Source organism: Kryptolebias marmoratus, linkage group LG13 (assembly GCF_001649575.2).
Source record: "Kryptolebias marmoratus isolate JLee-2015 linkage group LG13, ASM164957v2, whole genome shotgun sequence".
In the NCBI taxonomy this organism is placed as follows: Eukaryota; Metazoa; Chordata; class Actinopteri; order Cyprinodontiformes; family Rivulidae; genus Kryptolebias; species Kryptolebias marmoratus.
Window position 1 is genome coordinate 12533040 of NC_051442.1, and position 19258 is coordinate 12552297.

At 42.4% G+C, this 19258-nt stretch overlaps 4 protein-coding genes across 4 annotated transcripts in view; 1 reads left to right on the forward strand and 3 right to left on the reverse strand.

The window, feature by feature from the left end:
• arhgap42a (Rho GTPase activating protein 42a) overlaps positions 1 to 3313 on the reverse strand; it is a 20459-nt gene extending 17146 nt beyond the window's left edge. The window contains exon 1 of the mRNA XM_017417925.3: positions 2745 to 3313. Within this exon, the coding sequence (XP_017273414.1) occupies positions 2745 to 2898 (154 nt within the window). The 5' untranslated portion in view covers positions 2899 to 3313. The remainder of the gene's footprint in view (positions 1 to 2744) is intronic.
• Positions 3314 to 7470: 4157 nt separating this feature from the next.
• On the forward strand, positions 7471 to 9912 carry si:dkeyp-69c1.9. The gene is made up of 3 exons (XM_037979093.1): positions 7471 to 7596; positions 7916 to 8144; positions 8223 to 9912. Exons 1-3 carry the CDS (start codon positions 7539 to 7541, stop codon positions 8350 to 8352), a joined length of 417 nt encoding a protein of 138 aa, XP_037835021.1. The 5' UTR covers positions 7471 to 7538; the 3' UTR covers positions 8353 to 9912.
• A 1123-nt stretch (positions 9913 to 11035) lies between these two features.
• snrnp35 (small nuclear ribonucleoprotein 35 (U11/U12)) lies at positions 11036 to 12826 on the reverse strand. Its single transcript, XM_017417969.3, has one exon. The coding sequence runs from the start codon at positions 12689 to 12691 to the stop codon at positions 11987 to 11989; it is 705 nt and encodes a 234-aa protein (XP_017273458.1). The 5' UTR covers positions 12692 to 12826; the 3' UTR covers positions 11036 to 11986.
• Positions 12827 to 14434: 1608 nt separating this feature from the next.
• bud13 (BUD13 homolog) lies at positions 14435 to 18437 on the reverse strand. The gene is made up of 10 exons (XM_017418211.3): positions 18264 to 18437; positions 18046 to 18133; positions 17041 to 17125; positions 16741 to 16965; positions 16183 to 16466; positions 15991 to 16099; positions 15720 to 15858; positions 15448 to 15629; positions 15241 to 15322; positions 14435 to 15036 (listed from the first exon to the last, which is right to left on the reverse strand). Exons 1-10 carry the CDS (start codon positions 18401 to 18403, stop codon positions 14943 to 14945), a joined length of 1428 nt encoding a protein of 475 aa, XP_017273700.1. The 5' UTR covers positions 18404 to 18437; the 3' UTR covers positions 14435 to 14942.
• Between the last annotated feature and the right edge of the window lie 821 nt (positions 18438 to 19258).

The window sequence follows — 19258 nt, forward strand, 5'->3', positions numbered from 1 at the left end:
GGGGGGGGGGGGGATAAGTGTTAATGATTTAAAATAAATAACATAAAAAATCTAATTTAAACTCCAAAGTTTCCTGAATTAACTTGTTTTCCTTTTTGCCTTGTAAAGAAAAGCCCCATAAAGAAGAAAATATTCATTCATTACTCATTCATTCATGGCACATTTATGAAAAGTTATTTATCACATTTATTGCACAATAAAACGCTAAATTGCGTAAAATAAAAAAAGAAGAAGCTTTAAACCGAAGCTGGTAGTTGATGAATGATGAGCAGCGTTTTGCTGCTGGGTGTTTTCAGATGGAGCGGTGACTAACAGAGTCATCATCGTCATCATGAGAGATCTGGTTGAATGAACTTGCCGTGGGACACGCGTGTGCGAAGCGTGTTAAAGGTTTAAACCACATCTGGAGGTGAGAACAGCTGTTTGATTGTTCACTAACGACCACCTCGGGCCGCCATTGTTGCCAAACACACAACATAAGCTAGGAAAAGGGAGCTTTTGACCACAAATTATTATTTTACTGTTCTTTAACAAGATAACAGTAAATAAAAAAACAACGTTAGCTGCAGCTCTGTAACGCTCTTTGATGGACTGTCAGTAAAATATCACAAACCCTGAGACCCTCAGTAAGGTTGGAGCTTCTCAGAGATGTTTGGGAGAGGTTTAGATCCTCAGGATGATTGGTTAGATTTACTAGTTGCTGCTGAAATTCAGATTATTTCTGTTAACCTGTAACCGTCATGTGACTGCACTCATCATCTCCGGCTTCCAAGAAAACAGACTTTTTGTTAAATTGATCAGATAAAACAAAATATATAGGTTTTCTGAAGGTTTGGTTGCTTTTTATTTATTTATTTATTTTAAACTTATTTTCAGTCCAGGGCTTGATCTTTTTTGAGAAAGATGTTTTCTTTTTGTTTTTTAAGCCACTTTTATCTCAGACGTATGAATCATCGATTTAAAAAAAGTACTTAAGCTCAAAGGATGAATCGAGATTTTGTCGACAAGCAGCAACAAACTTAGAGAGAACCAACTTAAAGTTGGGTTTTTTGGGCACTAAATCTATCAGATATACCAACAATAGCTCAGTTTGACCCATAAAACTGTATTTTAGCACCAACCAGATGATTTCTAAGAAGTTATTCAATGAAAACCTGGCATACAGTTAATGATGAACTAATTAATGAGCCATCTCTCAGGTCCTGCATCAGGCATTCGCTGGATTTTTTTCTCCGGTTTCATAAATAGATGACTTTTAAACAATGTTTCCTCCTTTTTCTCCACTTGTCCGCTTTCTTCTTTAAGCCCAAACTGCCCGATATTCTGCCATGATCAGGTACAAAAACTGAATTAAAAACTGAAGTAAGTGGAAAAGTTGCCAAAGTCCAAAAAAGAAGAGCTAAGATCTCTTTGAAACAAAACAAAGATTTTCAAAGAAGTCTGGCTCCTTGGAAATAAAATATAAAGATGTTAGCAGCGGTACGCGACATCAGCTTCACATAAATCACTGGTCCGTTCAGTTAGACGTTAGGTTTTATATTAAAAGGCACTCACTGCAAAGTCAAGACCGGTCAAATAAAACCAGAAAGTCAAAAAGAAAATTCAGACATTTTTTTCCTCATATTGATGGTTGACGTGTACTTAAATTTAACATCTGTAAACAAACTTTGCAGCGACCATGTGCGTTTTCTTTTTTCACGTTTGGAAACAGCCGAAGTGACTGAAAACATGTGAACAATGGCGACGTCCGTGGAAGTCCCACAGCTTTGGCGTGGTGGTACGTGTTTACGCTTCGATTTGTAGGCCACGGGTGGGCGACCCTGGTCCTCGAGGGCCACCATCCTGCATGTTTTACTTGTTTCTCTGCTCCAACACACCTGATTTGAATCAATGGGTCATTAACAGGCTTCTGCAGAACATGAAGAGGTAACTTAACCACTGAATCAGGTGTGTTGGAGCAGGAAAACAAGTAAAACCTGGAGGGTGGTGGCACTCGAGGACCTGGATTGCCCACCCCTGGGTTAGGCTGAAACTCACACACGTTTGTCAAATGCTGAACATCTGAATGTCGTGCTTTGTCGTCATCATGGCGCTCCATCATTCTCCTTGATCTTGACAGACGCCCGCCTCGTTCTTTCTCTTTCCTTTCGTTTCGTTTGGCGGCGGACTCACGCCCTCATTTCCACCTTCTCTGAGGTTCCACGCAGGTCGGATTCCACCATATTCGTCTTGTTGCGCTTCTGTATTTTACTCCACCTGCGCAGACTACGCTCAGCCTAATGTAGGTCGATCTGGGCGCTTTGTTGACACCTAGTGCGTACCCGCGTTTCAGAAATTCATTTGTAGAAAACTACTGGAGTAAACGCTGTCAAACTGCCCAATTTGATACAGCTCGGGATAACACTTTTCTATGTTTGATTTCATAGTTTCCAATGAGTGCCTTTAACCGTGAGGATGTCAATATGACTAATGGCTTTTTATAGGACAGAGGGCTTATCAAAGACTGATAAGTAATCAAGAAAGCAAATGGAGGCTCTGAGCTGAGATCAGCATTGAACAGTGGGTCTATGGTGAATCATACCGACTCTGTTTTCCCGGCATAACATCGCAATTACCTTCATAACAAGCAGTAATAACAGTGGCTACACAGCGCAGCAGTGATTTCACTGATTATCGGACACACGCTAATCAGCTCACAGTTACCCCCAAAAAACACAAGCCACTAACAACCAGAGCCGACTTACTTCCGAGGGCGGATATGAGCATGTTCCCGTCTTTGATGAGGTCTTTTATGAACCTGTTGGTGCGCTCCAGCTCGACTTCATGGCACTGCAGCCTCTCTCTGAACTCCGGACTGTCCAGCAGGGAGTCGCTGAACTCCAGCGTCGGCAGACCCATCGCTAAAAACTCGGCACACGCCGCTGCTCGTCAGGGGACAAAGGCGAGGAGACTTGTCCGCTTCCCGTGGGTTTAAAAAGCCCCCCCTACCTCATACCGTTCGAGCAGGCTCAAAGGAACTTGGTCAGAAGTTTCTTCCAGCTCCTTTTCTTCATGCCTTCCTCCCCCCTGCCTCCACCACCTCTCTCTCTCTCACTTCCGGACACTGCAGAGATTTCACGGCGAGCCGCTCCTGTCGCTTTTTAAAATGCTCTCAAATATAACGTCGCTTTTTTCTTACCCTCTTGGTTACTTTAAAGCTGAGACAGAAGTCGGAGAAACTGAAAGATGTTGGTTATTTTAGGCCTCAACTAAACTGTAGGCGACCGGTGTGAAGCTAACTTTTTTTTCCACCTTTAGCTCCGCTCGAAGGCTTGTTACTATGGGAACGGGAGACTCCTGGTGGCGCGTGGAGAAATCAGGGGAAAATCTGCCTAGCAACACATTTTCTACCGCCGGAGAGTGGCCTGTAGAAACAATATTAGGACAATAAAATGTAAAGAGGCGATATTTAATTGATAAATGAAAACATAAAAATTAAACACAAACCCCATCTTTGTAAGCCAGTATTTACTTGAGTTTTAGGAATAACAATATTCAGTTATTTTAAGCTTTGTCTTGGAGATAGACCGATTATTTGGGAAACCGATTATTTGGTTGACGGATTTATATCAGCCGATTTTGGTCATTTAAAAAAAAAAATCGGCAGCAGCTGCTCTTTTATATGTTATTTTTAAGTGTACGGGTTCTTCTCTGGGTTGTTAAAAACTGTAATAGCTGTCAAAGTGTGCGATTTTTCTGTGTTTCTGATTTGAATTTTTATCCTTCTAGCACAATTCCTACATGGTTAAATAATTGTTTGGGGGGTTAATGTAACTCAAACATATCGGGGATTTTGTAAAAATTGCATTAGAAAAAAGCAAATATTCCTCGCCTTTGTTATCATCTTGTAATTGTCGTAAACAAAACCTGACTTTGCTCATTTATTAAAAATTATGCAGGAGACTTTTGATAGTAAATGATGTGTAATTAATGTTTAGGTTGTTTTTTTCATAGACAATACATATATACAAAATTTTCTAATCAAAAACATTGAACATTATGGCTAGTATGGCATTAGTGTTAGGCTATATTTAGTTAAATGCAAAATACATGTTGACCAAAAAGAAAAATAATTGGTGTCAATATCGGCCCAAAACGTTCAGCTCTGACTTTCGTTTTATGTAACTTTTGTGTTTTTCCAAATATGTAACTTCATTTAGGATCTTTTCAAATACTTTAAAAGCATGGTTCTCTTTAAAATCGGTTTCAACATCTTTGCTTTTTTCTTGTGCTTCTTTTTAGATTTTTGCTAGCATTTTGCTACTTGTAGTTTTTAGCTTTAATAACTTTAACATATAAGTAAGTTTCAGCTTTTTTAGCATTCACCTTTTGTGCATTTTCTCTAGTTTTAACAAATGTCCACCCTAAGTAATTAAACACTGTTAATTACTCAGTTTATGTGTTTATTTATTGTTACATTTGATGCTTTAGTGTTTTCTCCACTGCAGCTCCACTTAGGCTTTTTAGTCATTTTAGTCTCATGGGGTATAGGTGTGTGTGTGTGTGTGTATGTTTCTGGAGGGATCAGCTGATTTTAAACCCTGTAAAGCACTTTGTGTTATACATGTTGTCTGAAAAGAGCTGTAAGTTTGATTGACTGAAAGCCATTTACAGGTCTCTCTCTGCTCCACTGGGTTCAGGTCCAAAGTTGAACCAGGTCCACGACTTTCTCTGTGTTCTGGGGTTTTTATATTGGTTTATGATTTGCCTTCTGTAATTACACAGAGTAAACTCATTGTGGCTACAGATGGTCTCCAGTCCTGCTGTAGACGCATCTCAAGGAATAATTGCAGAAAGATGTACCTCAGCTGTAACTGCGACACTAAAAGGTTTGAACGTACCGTCCAGTCTGGATGTTTAAGATCCGTTTATTCTCAGCAAACGAGTCAAAAGGCTCATTTGTTTCAAACAACTGTGCAGAGTGATAAAAACAAAAAAAAAAAGATTCCACTCCAGGGTAGAGGAGGATATGAAATACAGAAACGGCATTCTCAGTGTAGAAATATGGGTTTCCATGGCGACACGTGAAGCATCCCGTTTCCTACACAAAGAGCCCAAAGTGGAAGTGAAGAAGAGCCGAAGTTTCAGCGCTAAATGTCAGCTGAAGTGAAACTCCTCTCAGGAACAGACGATCCAGAGCAGTAAGTTTAGCTCCTGTCGTGACACGAGCTAAAAAACAAAAAACGAATAAACAAAGAGTAAATGTCAGCTGAAGAAAAAAAATCCTGTCTAATATAGAAATGCGAACAATTAAAGTAAAAAGAAAAAAAAAATCGGACACAAAGATGTTAATTTAAACCTATTAAAAATTATAAGAATTAAGAAAGAAATGTATTTCTCCTCATCAGTGGGCTTCTTTTGGGGATAACAGCATGTGTTGTATTAAAAAACACCAAAACTAAGTAAAATGTAAGCTTCAAAGTAAAATTGTCTTGAAAAGAAATTCCTTAAAAAATAAAACGGCACCAAAGTGAAGGAAGATAAAGTTTTTTTCGGCTTAGTCATCTAGTGGTTTGGGCCTAAATTAACCCCTTCCGCCTCACATGTCGGGACTTGTTAGATCCTCTCACGACTCCCGCTCTGTGTGCGCAGAAACGTTCTCCTGCCCCGAAGGCTGGAAAAAATGAAAACCTCACTAACTAGAAGCGCAAACCCTCCACCAGGGCCATAATCTGGATCAGTACCAAAATTTAATCCGACTGTTTTTTTTTTGTGACAACCCCAACTTTTCCTGAACATTTCCACCAAATCTGTTCTTTAGTTTTTATCTGATCTTCGGAAACCGGAAACAGAACCTCCTTGATGGAGGAAACAGAAGGATCACATGTAGGAGCAGAGACAAGTTATTGAAAAAGGGGTCACCTGTGACCTTGACCTTTGACCCCCATGAACCTTGAAATCAACAGGCATCACCTTTGACCCCTGAGGTGTCCAGCTGAGCAGTTTGACGTTCCTACGTGACACTGCTGCAGAGTTAGAGCACTATGAGAACTGTGATGTTGACCTTTGACCCTTTGTTCACCCCTGACCCAGGAGGTGTCCAGCTGTCATACAGCTGCAGAGTCAGAGCTGATCTGTGACCTTGACCTTTGACCCGATCAGCACCAAAAATGTAATCCCTCGTTCCTTGGACCACGTTTGACGTTTCCTGAAGATTTCATGAAAATCCGTTCAGAATTTATTTACATCATCTTGTGCACAGACAGACGCTACCGAACACACTACCTCCTTGGCCGAGGTACCGATCTGCTGAAGGGCTTTCTGTTCTGGTACACAAAGCGTACGGAGACCAGCTCTGAACTTTCCTCCTGGGGCCCAAACGTTTGAAAGCCAACATGACCCTAGAACAGAACAGCAAACATCGAAAACAACGGAAACACCGTATAGTTTTGTCCCGTACGCTTTGGGAAACCCCAGTATATGGGAGGAACCACTTCCTCCAGTTTGGTGCAAATATCAGCACAAACTGAAAGAAAAAAAAAGATGAGGCGTGGAACACATAACTCTGCAGAGAGATGCACAAATCGGCCTTTATGTCGCAGGAAGGTGAGTTTTATCTGCTGAAGAGGCTCCGGCTGCTGAAACAGGCCCTTTAACTGGGAGCCCTCTGAGCATTGCTGAGCGGCGGCCAAACACTCTGAGGAAACCGCATAAAGGACTCCCACTGTGTTACACTCACTTCTTCATTATGCCATTAAGCTGGTGTGCAACAAAACACGGAGGTTCTTTAACCTGCGTTGCAGGTCGTGAGCTGCACACCTTACTCAAGTCGTCGTTGGGCGACATCCATGTTTGGCTCGGAGCTTTCGTCTCGCTCACATGCGTTGTTTCTTTTCACGCTCTGGTCCAGCTTTCATGGAGACTGAAAAATAAACCTTCCAGAGGCTCGTGCTTCCCTTTAAAACCGAGCTGCCAGCGCAGGGTTTTAATCCCCCCCCCTCCTTGGTGATCCTGCTGTTTTATTGTTGAACTTGGTGACTGCTGTGCGTACCACAATGAAACGCCATGACGACGGCAGTAAACACGTTTAAATGGCTTCTCACACAGAGAGAGGGAGACAGATGCTGACAGCACAGTGAAATACAGCAGACGTCTTGTGTGTGAAGAAGTTGGGATATTGTGTCACACTTCCAGGTGATGCCACTGATCCGGGAAGTATTCCTCGAAGATGCCCACCTGCAGCACCGCGGCTTCTTCCTGCGCGCTCGGCCCTACAGGGGGGAGCCGCCCACGACGGCAGGTAAAGCTCCGCCTCGTGTGGCCTCCTGCAGTTGGTTGGTTCTCAACTTTAAGGCGGCCGATTTGTCGTGTAAACTGTCAGGGTCACTTTTAAACTCTCGATGGCTAAAAAAAAAACTCACCTGAGAATGATGAACGAGGTCAGTCCGGCTGTTATCGATGGTCAGAACCATTTCAATAAAAGTGCCATGCAGGAGAGATGAGCTTCTTCTTCTCCCCGTCTCGCAGGACTCCTCCTGTACCCGGACACACCTGTAAGGATGGAGACCACATCCAGAGAGGCCTTCTGCTTCAGACCACATCCAGACCGAGGCCGAGGTCTGCCCGCTCCCATCCTGTCTGTTTCTCTTCGTTCTAGCAGAATAAAGACGATGATTTGCTGGTGGAACATACACAGTATTATTTTCCTGTTTTGTTTTTTATTTCTTGAATGTTTTTTTGCAGTTTTTATTCGATTCATATATCAGCTCATACAGGGAGATGGGTGCTCAGATATCTTTTTTTTTTGTAACTTTTATACTTTTCAAAATATTTAACTAAGCTTAAGTCAGGCAGATGATAGACAGTGTGTTTTGTGAGATATTTCCCCTGCTGTGTGTGAAACGAAAGCCTTAAACAGGTTGTGATCACCCTTCAGGACACAGTCACACCCAGCCCAGACAAACACGCCGAGGGGTCAGCGGCATCGAGGACAAACGGCAGCAAAGGGGCGACCACCCAACGCCGCCGGCTGGGAGCAGCCAACAGGAGGCGGCAGAGATGAGGTCCCGTTATCAGGAGGATTTTCCTCCTCCACCCTCCGGCTGCAGGAGGCTGACACCCGCCTTCCCACAGCCGGACAACCTGGGCATCAACCCTGCCTTCAGGTGAAGGGTTAGAGCCTTTTTTTTCTGTTTCGGTCCCCCACCGGCGAGCAGCTCACTCTTCTGTGCTCTGATCCACAGGCTCGAGTTCAGCACGGCGCAGAGAGACTCATTCCCCGGCTGGCCCGCAGTGGAGCCCAGCAGGCCGGGGCGGATCCGGGCAACAGAACCAGAAGCTCGGAGCACACGCCTGCAAGTTAAACCACGTTAGGAAGAAGACTCACCCTCTGACTGACCTGCAGGAGGGAGGGAGGGAGGTTGATGACGAGCTTCAACCAGAAACAGCTCTGTCCTGTACAGATTTATATATATTTAAAGATTTAATACCATCATTAAGGACGACAAACCAGATGCGCTTAGGTTTAGAAGCAGAGAGGATCAGGAACAGCCAGTACAACAAGGTTTTCTTCATCTTTCTTTAAATGCTTTGCCATTTTACTTTCCTCGTTTCTTTGGCTTTGTTCGATATTTTGACTTTGTAAAGTTTCCGTTCCAGAGCGTTTTGGTGCAACTCTCCTGTAAAGTAAAGCAACATTTAGCTGCTTTTTTTAAGTGAAATCCATGAAAGAGTAATTTGCATAGCTTTCGACACAAAAACGGCTACAGCTCTGTCAATTTTACAGATCCCTTGATGTAGAAAATGTAAAGTGTATTTTTTTTATTTTGTGGCTTTCATCTTTAGAGAACAACCCCCCATGTAACCAGCAGCTCTCTCTTATGGGATGTGTTTCAACTGCATTTATTTTGTTGCAGTTTCATTATGAAAAAGTCAAGAGTTTACTCACTTTTTTTTGTCTTGCAGCAGCGTGAGAAGAATCTGTCTAAAGGAGTTAAACACACACACACACACACACACACACAGGGGTCAGTTTATGGTGTCAATGAAAAGCACAATAAGTGTTTTTAAACACCTGGTCTGTTAAAAAGCAAAAACCCTCATAACCTGTATGATCCAGTGCTCCTGTCTGCAGTGATGCTGCCATCAGCTGGTCAACGCAGCCAGCTCCTGTTTGGTGCAGAGGAGACATGCAGGTCGGCTGTAAACACAGATTAAAACTTATTCTAACAAACAACAAACACAGCTAAACCCATCCTTTGGTGAAATGATCAAATATGTGAGCAAAAAACATCTTAAATCAGCCCTCTTTCTTTTTATTTGTAGATTTTCTTCTTAAGTTGATCCGGATCAACAGGTCTTCAGGTTTTCTTTGCACTTTAGCTGCTTTTAAAGCTCATTTTCTGTCCACTGCAAACTTTTTTTTAGAGTTTGTTTTTTTTGTCTACATAGTTGTGTTGACACAAAACAGACAGCTTAGCAAAAGTCCATTTTAATTTGGATCTTTAGGCTCATCATTTTAAGCCACAAAAGCAGATTTTGTTCGCATGTCTGTAGACGAATCTATGAAAAATGCTAAGGATAATTCAGTTTTACATAAAATAGTATTTCAGCACCAACAAGCTGAATCCCAAAGAGCTACTAGCTGGAAGCTTACCTGACGGGCTGAACTTTCAGGCCACGGAGAGTTTATTTTAGGCCTCACGCTTCTTATTTTTGTCCTTCGTATGATTACTCCACTCAGGTGTGAAGGCTGGACAGGAAATGAGAAATCAAAACTTGGAAAGATCTTCAGAGAGCCTGAAGATCAGGATAAATAGAACGTTTGGCTCACTGGAAGCAAAATACAACAAAAATATGCAGCTTTAAGTAGCACGTCAAAATTTTTTTAATACAGTTTTAGTCCCAGGCTAAGTTAATCTACCAAGTATTACATTTACAGTTATTAAATATATGTTTGTTATTATTAAACTACACAAATTTGCAATCACGACTGAGTTTTTCTCTCAGGTTTTTAATACTTGTCAACATGTGTAATGTTGTCTTACAGCCCACAGCTGTTGTATGGACTGATTTAAACGTGGGCTGAGTGGGCAGCAACATCTGTGGAAATGGGTGTGTCAGTGCGAGCGCACGTGTGTGTTTATATTTGGGATCTCTCGAGCTTCATGACCTGGGCGCCTACGGCTTCAGGTCGCGTTTCACGTCTGCGATCGTTCAGTGGGATCGTTCAGGAGGTCCATCTACACCAGAACGGAGTCAGGACGCCGCCGACTTCATTGCTGTTGGATTACGAACGAGCAGCTGACCCCCTCTGCCACAGCTGGAGCGCCGCAGCAGCCTCTCCGACCAGATGTGGAGCTCGAAATAGCCGTGGCCCGGGCACGTCGAAGGGGGAGAAGCGGAGGGCGAGGCGTCAGATCATCCCCGAGAACTTCGGCGCAAACCTCAACCACTTTGAAGAGCCTCCGAGATGATGATCAGGGCGCTTCTGAAGGTCTGCAGCCAGGATCGGCCGGGGAACCTTCTCCGAACCGAAGATCCTGCCGTGGAAGCAGCGTCAGCCCAGCCGTCTCAGGACGGCGGCGAAGTGTTTGACAAGAGGGTGAAGGACGTCATCCTGTCTTTCTGCGTTGGCTTGCTCTTGTTCATCTTGTGTGTGCTTATTTTGGTTTGGCGAGGGTCCGATTAGGGTGGACTTCGTAGGCTCGTCAAGGAAAAAAAAATGAAAGCAGAGCTCCGGTTAGGAAGAGGTCTATTAATAAAAACAGGACAGGGGCTCAGTTACAAGCCGTCCTGACGAGTCTCTCCAACACACACACACACACAGATGACAAGTCTTTAAAACTGTAAAGAAGACGAGAGCAACCCGAGCTGACAACTTAGAGAGAAGTCGCAGAATTAAATGCTTCCAAATGACCAGGAAAGATCTGGAGAAATGAGGGTTCAGGAATCAGCAAAGAGAAAACTGTTTATGACTAAATCATGGATAAAGAATGCAGACACAGTTGACTCATATGATGTAATCTTTCTTGGTGTTTTACTAACACAACACGGATTGAGGTTGTTCATTTATTTTCCAATAAGTCTTACATTTTACACCTGGACCACACAGTGTCTCTTGTATTTATAGATTTAAAGATTATGGGCTTTCAGTGGTGAGAAAAGCAGGAAAAAAGACCCCAACGTGACATTATATGGGTTAAAAATTCAAGACCAAGACGAGCGTTTTGATCTTAATCTGCAAAAAAAGGAGAAAAATTACACATAGGAAGTAATTTGATACATTTGAATGATTTAGATTCTTTAAATTCACCCTTTTTTTCCCCATGTAAGAAAAAGGAGTGATTTTTAGGATCAGAGTGAGCAGAAAAAGGACACGCAACATTTCATGTTGTGTTAAGAACAAGATTTCAGAAAATAAAAGCGGTCTGAGTCGTTTTATTGGTTGTCAAATGCTGTTGGTTTCTCTACATTATCAGACAGTCTTTGTGGTATCATCTAATGTTTCAATTTGTTCATCAGGGACACGAATAAAAAAGGCGTGTTTTCAAATCAAGTTTGATGATTTAGGATATTTCTCAGAACAAAAAACTAAATAAATAAAAATAAAAATAGGGTTACATTGTCAAACTGCACAATGTGAGGTCCGTCCTTTCTTTTACACCAGCGGCTCTTCAAGTGGTGGAGTTTGAGTGAATTAAGTTACAAAAACATCTCTAAGAGCATTTTTTTTTTTTGTCTTAAATGTTACAAGGAATAAAGCAGGTGGTATTCGTTAGTGATTACTAGGTGGAGCCACAAATCTTCCTCACAGCTGTAATGTCTGAGAGCCACCAGTTTCCAGGCTTAAATGATAAAGTTTTAAAGTCAAAACTGCAGAACTGAAGCTGAACATTTCATTCATCGTTCAGTAAAATACAATAAAAGTTAGGATCTCCATCAGTGTCCACGTTTAGATGAAGAGCAGCTTCAATCTTCCTCTCTAATCAGAGCTTTGGGTTCATCATCATCTCCGGTCTCTGTGTCTGCGGTCCTCCCTGTCCCTGTCTCTGTAGTCCCTCCTGTCTCTGGAGCCCCAGTCTGCCTCTCTCTGTCTGTACCGATCCTCCCGTCCTCTCGGCCCGTGCCTGTCCCAGCCTCTGCTCCCTTCACCCTCGCGCTCCTGCGCCGCTCCCCCTCCTCCTCCTCCTCCTCCTCCTCCGTTCCCGAAGTTGATGGGTTTACGGAAAGGCCTGTCCCTGCCGCCGAACCGCAGCTGGCCGGACTCTTTCTTCCCCCCCAGGCCGCCGCCGAGACGCCGCGGCACCCATCCCTTCAGGATCCTCTCCTGCTCGAAGTCCACGAACACCTCGTGCTGGTCCACCAGCAGCTTGTTGGCGTCCCGGCGCGCGCGGGTCAGGGAGCGCTCCTCCTTGTACTCGACGAAGGCGTACCTCTTGGAGAAGCCCGTCACGACGTCGCGGACCAGCCGGAGCCGCCTGATGTCGCCGTACTTCGAGAAGACGCTGTGCAGCTTCTCCTCGGTCGTCTGCGGGTTCAGGCGGGCCACGAACAGCGTGAGAAGCGGGTCTCCCGCGACGCCCTTGTTGGGCCTGTAGCGGGCGCACATCGCCCTCCACACGGCTCGGTCATGGGGCTCCACATCGGTGCCGTCGATGCTGCCGGCTTTTAGCGGGTCGTACTCCTTCGCTATCGGACACCAGTCCGACATTTTACCCGGAGAAAACTTACCGAACCTGGGAGGGTTTCGGTGGTAGTGGTCCCGGGTGCTCTTCCTCCACTTGAGTCAAACAATTCGTAACAAAAAAAAGTTAGCACCGTGAAGCAGTTGGTTCCGCGTGCATCAACAAAAACAAACCGTACGGAAACACCCTGACCTAATAAAGGTTCCTACCGCTGCAGGTCCGTCACGACTCTTAAAAATATGAATCTTTCTTTATTTAATGGAAAATTTGCTAATCTAATAATATTTTTGCAACATCAGTGTTACTTAGTTGAATTCTCTTAAACTAATTAATTCACTGGATAATCTAGAAAAAAATCTAAATAATCTGTGTTCCAAGAATGGGCCAGCACACATATAAGATAAGCATTTGTTTTACTAAAAAAATGTATTGTAATTATTTAAAATTCTTTATTATTTATGGATTTCAATGTATTTTAGTTCACCTACCATGCTTTATTGTTATATTTATATTCTGTAACATTTCTTAGTTTTAGAAAATAGTTATAGACATTAGTTTTTACCGATCTGGGCCTTTTAAAAAAAATCTAATCTTGAAACCTTTTTGTTCAGGCAGACTTTTAATATCTACTCTGGCATTTTTGTATTTTTTCTAACTTTTGTATTGTATTTTTGTGCACCGTTTGGCTGTTGTAGAGGGGCTCTATAAATAAATGTTGGTTGATTCATTTTAAACAGCATCTCGCCGATAACTGATGAACCTTTAGGCCACATGTCTGTATTTAGTAAATGTGTTTAGTGTGTGTGTGGAAGAAAAATAAAGAAATGGATCAAGTTATTTCATGTTGAACTATGTGACATAGGTTAAAAAGAAGCATGAATAAATGTTTATATAATACACTGTTTAATGGCTAATCATGGATTTACCAATATGATGAAACAATCAGTCTTCATATAAAGGATTTAATAAGTTCATCTTTTTCCTACTCCATGTTGAACATAACATTGAGTTGTCTTATTGTAAGTAGTCGATTTTTTATTTATCAGTATTGTATTTTATTATTATTATTTTGCCTTTTTGTTCCTACCATGTTTGAATTAAACTGACAGCACTTTGGTCAATGAGCACTATAGAAATAAACTTTGATTGATTAACAGGCTGATGATCTGAAGAACCTAAAGAAGAGTAAGGTAGTTTATTTTAGAAACAATATCAGTGCTTCTGCTTGGAAGCAGGTTCTAAAGGATACCCTGAGATGCCACTTTGCGTTTAGAACAAAACAAAAAGACGAATCCAGAGGACTCCATCTGATGCACAGGATGTACAAATCACGATCAATCACAATCTAAAAGGCTTTCAGGAGCTTTTTCCTTCTGCTTTAAAAGCCGAGCATTATTTATTCATAAAATACCATTTCAAACCAGATTAGCCATGTGACCATGAAACAGCAGCTCGTCTACTGACGCACCCTGATACTTAAATATTGTGTAATCAGATTACCACAAACCCACTTTTGAGGAAACCATAAAAGCGTTTGAAGTTCCTGCAGTGCTTGTTTTAAGGAGCATGCATGTGGCATAATCTACTTTACTGATAATAATAGCCGCTACTTATAAATATTTAGTGATATCTTGTTTTTAATGAGATCTGGGACAGTCACAGCAGCAGCAAACGTACTCCAGACATCTAAATCCTGGCTGAAAATTACCTAAAATGTTTTTAACTCTACATGAGATTAAATAATCCCAAACAGAAACTAGTTTAGATCATTTGAACCAGCAGATTTTTATTTTTGGTTTTAAAACAAACGGATCTGGAGTCACGTCATTAGAGGAAGAGGTGAGAAAACTTCTCAGATGCTTTACTCCAATAAAATTTGATTCAGAAACATAAAAATAGCATCACGGGTTCAATTACTGTTTCTAAAACCGCTTTCATGAAAGTCTTATTTGCAGCCACATCTAGTAAAAGTATGAAAGACGTTACTTGTTAAGCCCTTTTGCTAGATTTTTATTAAAATTAATCATAATAATAAGTCCCAAGCTGTAAAATCTCAGGGGTCGTATATAAACACTCTCTGCACAAAACTTTACAAAACCTTTTTTTTTTTAATGAAACAGTAAAACCTCGTCACTGACACGTTGTCACTTTATGGTCGTTTACAGAGTCGTGTCTACAGCATCGAACTGGGTTTGGGACAGAAAGCCCTCAGTTCGGCGTCGAAACTGCAGCCGTTTCAACGACGAGAATAGCAGGCTGCGGCGGTTTCCGGCGCCGTTACAAGTCCTCCACGCTCCACTTATAGGCTGCCTCCTGGACGGCCTTCTTATCAGCGATCCGCGCGTAACGTTTCTGCTCAAAACCGTTCGACCTGTGGAACGGACAGAACGACGTTAACAAAATCAGCGCGCACGCATCCGACTCCTTCCTGGCTTTGACTCGGCAGATCGAATCTCAGCGCTCTAATAAGTTAAACTGGACTAAAACAATTAATTAAAACACTAAAGTGGCACACGTGTAAAGATGGCGGCAGTCGCTATGAATCTAATTCCTGTGAATGTTACACCGACTGTACCTGTCGACTCCATCCCACCGGTAACCTGGCAGAATGTTGAACCGGTTTGGAGGCGGTGGAGGGCCGTTATAACGAGGTTTTTCTAAATAAATCAATAAAAAAGAAAAAGGTTAGTTTGCATGTCATGCAAAGCATCTTTGAGAGGATTTTACCTGAATAATAAAAAGTTAAATATAAGGAAAATAAATGTGGAGCAACGTTTAAAACCTTGTGCTTTCTTGTTTTTATCCTTTTTGCGTCTGAGCATCGCTGCCATGGGGTCCCCCTCTCTTTCCTGCTCCCTCAGCATGCGGTCCAGGTCCTCGTCGTCGTGGTGACGCGCCAGCGGCTTCTGGGCTTCGTGCAGCGCGTCCTCCAGCTTCTGCTGGCGCATCTCGCTCTGGGCCAACCTGCGAAAAACACGTTTCGAGTTTGTTCAGCGACGCTTGCCACGCAGCTCTGTGCGCACCGAGGTGTGTGTAAGGATTTTGCAGGTTTACCCTTTCCCCCATTGAGCGTATTTCTCATCCTTGGCAGCTTTTTCTCCCGCTTTTCTCTTTTGTTCCTCTCTTTCTGACTCTAAATCCCTCCTTTTACCGCTTTTGTCTCGGAACACGGTCTGGGCATTGCGGGATTCATCTGGTGAAAGCAGAAAAGGTGAGGAAAAAGCCATCACCTCAGTGCTGATTTTATTGGTAATGGCACAATAAATCTGAATCAAGGATGCGGCTGATAACACACACATGAATCGTACAACCAGACTGAACCAACCTTCAAGTGGCTGATTGTTTTTGTCTCTGCGCCGATTCTCCTCTTGCTCTTTTCTTAAAATGTCAACAGAAACGAGCCCCGCCTTTCCACCAGAAAGCATCCTGTGACCCTGCAAAGACAAATAAAGAACTTCAGGGAGTCTGAATTTGAGAGGATATGGATAAATCGTCGAAACCAGCCCGTTTTGCTCACCTGTGATGGCCCGGGTCGACGAGGTGGTGACAAATCCCCATCAGAGTCTTTTCCGCTCTGTGGCCGCCTCCTGGGTGGAGACTGGTCCGAATCGGAGTCTCGCCTTATTTTGGAGCGTCTTCTTGGAGGAGACTGGTCAGAATCTGAAGCTTCTCTCTTTGTTGTTTTTTTCCGTGGAGGTGACTGGTCAGAGTCTGAATCGTGCCGTTTCTGAGCCTTCTTAGCCTCTGGTGATCGTTTACTGTGTGATGATGAGCTGGGCTTTCGTCGAGCAGGGGATGAATCTTAAAAAAAAAAAAGAAAGTAGACGTATAGCAGGTTTTTTAACAGTTTTAGTCAGGATTCATACAGTATTGTTGTGCAAATTTAACCTACAAGTTTCTCAAAATGATTAACTAAAGACCACAGATTTAACACATTTTATTGCATGATCAAAAACAAAGAGACATGCTGAAATATTTTTGATTGAAGTCATGTTTTGAAATTCATTTTCATTTTCTTACATTTTCTCTCAGAAAGAGATAAGATTTCACCTACAAAAACACTTTTACCGCACACCTTTACTTTGTGCTTTTTCTGGCTTTCTTAAATGTTCCCTTGAAGGTGACAGGTCCGGAGAATCGTGGCGACCTCTCCTGGGAGGCGATACGTCCGGAGAGTCGTGTCTTGTCTTTCTGACAGGAGACTCCTGCTTCCTTCCCTTTGATGACTCCTGGGGAGCGCTGCTCGATGCCACAGGCTCTACGTTTTCTCGCTCCTCCTCGTCTTCTTTGTTCTCATCAGCTACGGGACAGGAAACACTAAATGATGATCTTGTTTTGCACAAGAACAAACCCTGTTAAGTGCTCCTGGACTTACCTCCAATTACTTTCCATTTGTTGCCTGATCTAAAGACCTCCAGCTGTTTCACATCCTCTGGTCTTTCATCAATGACCTCAGCGATCTAAGTAAAAACACAGAGTTTAAAAACAAAGGAAAGTGATTCTGACTTTCCTAAACTTATTCTAAAGATAAAATTAGGACGTCAAAACCATTTACTTAATGAGCAGTGTGGCAAATCCCAATTATAGCCGATATTATTAGTCTGTAATTATTCTGATAGGTACAACAATAAAACTACTAACTACTGAAAAAAATACCTCTATTCATCTTGTTTCAGTTCAACGTGCTGGATTCCCGTGGATGTCATTTTGACACGTACCATGTGAACGTCAGTGTTCATAAGTGTTCGTTATGTGAACATTAATGAACACTGACAAGATGGCAAATGATTTCTCTGATAGCAGCAGGCTCTCCCAACAGGACAATATACCTGATGCAGCACAAAAACTGCTTTCTAGGAGCATAACGCAGAGTGGTTTAAGGAGGGACAAGAGAAATCTACCCAATTTAAGGTGGTTATTTTAACACGGCACACATGAAAATTGTGTATAATTTCCAGGCAGCTAAATTAAGCTTATATACTAGTATGGTCCAATGATGCATTTTACTTTATGTGATATTAGGGTGAATGTTTATGTTTTTGACTTTGACAGGTCACTATATACTCAAAGTTTTCCACATTCAGGCTTTCTATTAAATAGTACATCAACAGGTTATAGTCCTTATTAGTCTTCAATGTAAACACTTCAGTTTAACTGATGTTTCACAACTTTTATTATCCAAGAGAGACATATTTAGTTCATTAAAGCATCTCATACTTTCTTACAAATCTCACACATTATTTTAAAGGTAAACTTAGAACTGAACGAATCTTAAAATCATAAATAAAAAACATGCACATACACTTGAAGTAAGCAGTGCGACTAAATGAATGAATTCGGGCTAGCCTGGAAGCTAACGTTAGCTAAGCTAGCTGCTTACCACTGGAGCTTCTTCTTCGTCCTCTTCAACCTCCGTCTGCTCTGTGACCATCTGTCTCCAGTCTATATCATCGTCTACTATTTTAAGTCTTAGATAAAATAAAAGATAAAGAAGTTCAACGTTATGCAGCAATGCTAAATAACGGCAATAGACTCGGTCGATGCTAGCTAGCTAGCTTAAAAGCTAGTACACCAGCGTACACTTCCTCTTCCACTCACCCTCTCTCGGGAACCTTGCGCCGTTTCTTTTTTATCTTCCCTTTTGACTTACTGGGATCTTCGTCGGCTGATAAATAACGTTTAAGGTACTCCGCCTTAGACAGCTCAGCTCCTTTGCTGCTGCTTGTAGAAGCAGCCATGTTGGATGTTTTCAAAAACTACGGGCGCCGCCGAGGATCAAGAAAGCCGGAGGGACTTCAGCTACAGGGTCTGCTCCGTTTACTCACCGGCGCGATCCGGCGGTACGTCGAGTAAAGGCGGCGTCTGCGCACCGTTCCACCTGTATCTCGTCGGTAATAAATATTAACACAAAAAACTTGTCTGATTTGACAAATCAGATCCGGATTCAGATGCCATAGATCTCTTTCCACCTAACATTTATAAATTAGACCCTTCTCCACTCGTCAGCACTTCCAGCTGCACTGACATCTTCAGAACCGAGCTGTGGCCAAATGTTACTTTCCTTACCTTTCTAGCTCTTGCAAATCAGCTGGAGTCTGATTGTGCTCGTCTGCTTTTGCCAAACGTCTCTGTATGGGTTCCATCATATTCATCAATATTTGTCTACCATATCTTCAGGAGTTTTCACTGAATGTGTTGTATTTAAGTGTCTCTCCTTAAAGCGCTGCTGTGCTGCTTCAGCTGTGAGTTTCGGGTAGTTGTCCTGCTGGACGGTGATCCTCAGTTCTTGTCTCAAATTCCTGGAAGGCCTGTATTCTCAGCATGGTCAGAGGTGTGAAGTTTGACCAGAAGTTGTTGTTCTTGATGGCCAAAACACTCCAATTTTACTCTCCTCTGACCACAGCGTCTTCCTCCATATGTTTGAGGACTTTCTAATATGCCTTTTCACAAATTCCAAAAGGTCTGACATGTTTTTCTTTAAACAGTGGCTCTATGGAGGCCACTCTTCCATGTTGCCCCGCTCTATGCAGTTCATAGCGATTCTTTGAACAGATGCTCAGTTAAAATTTAAAATAATTTTGTATCTAGATTGA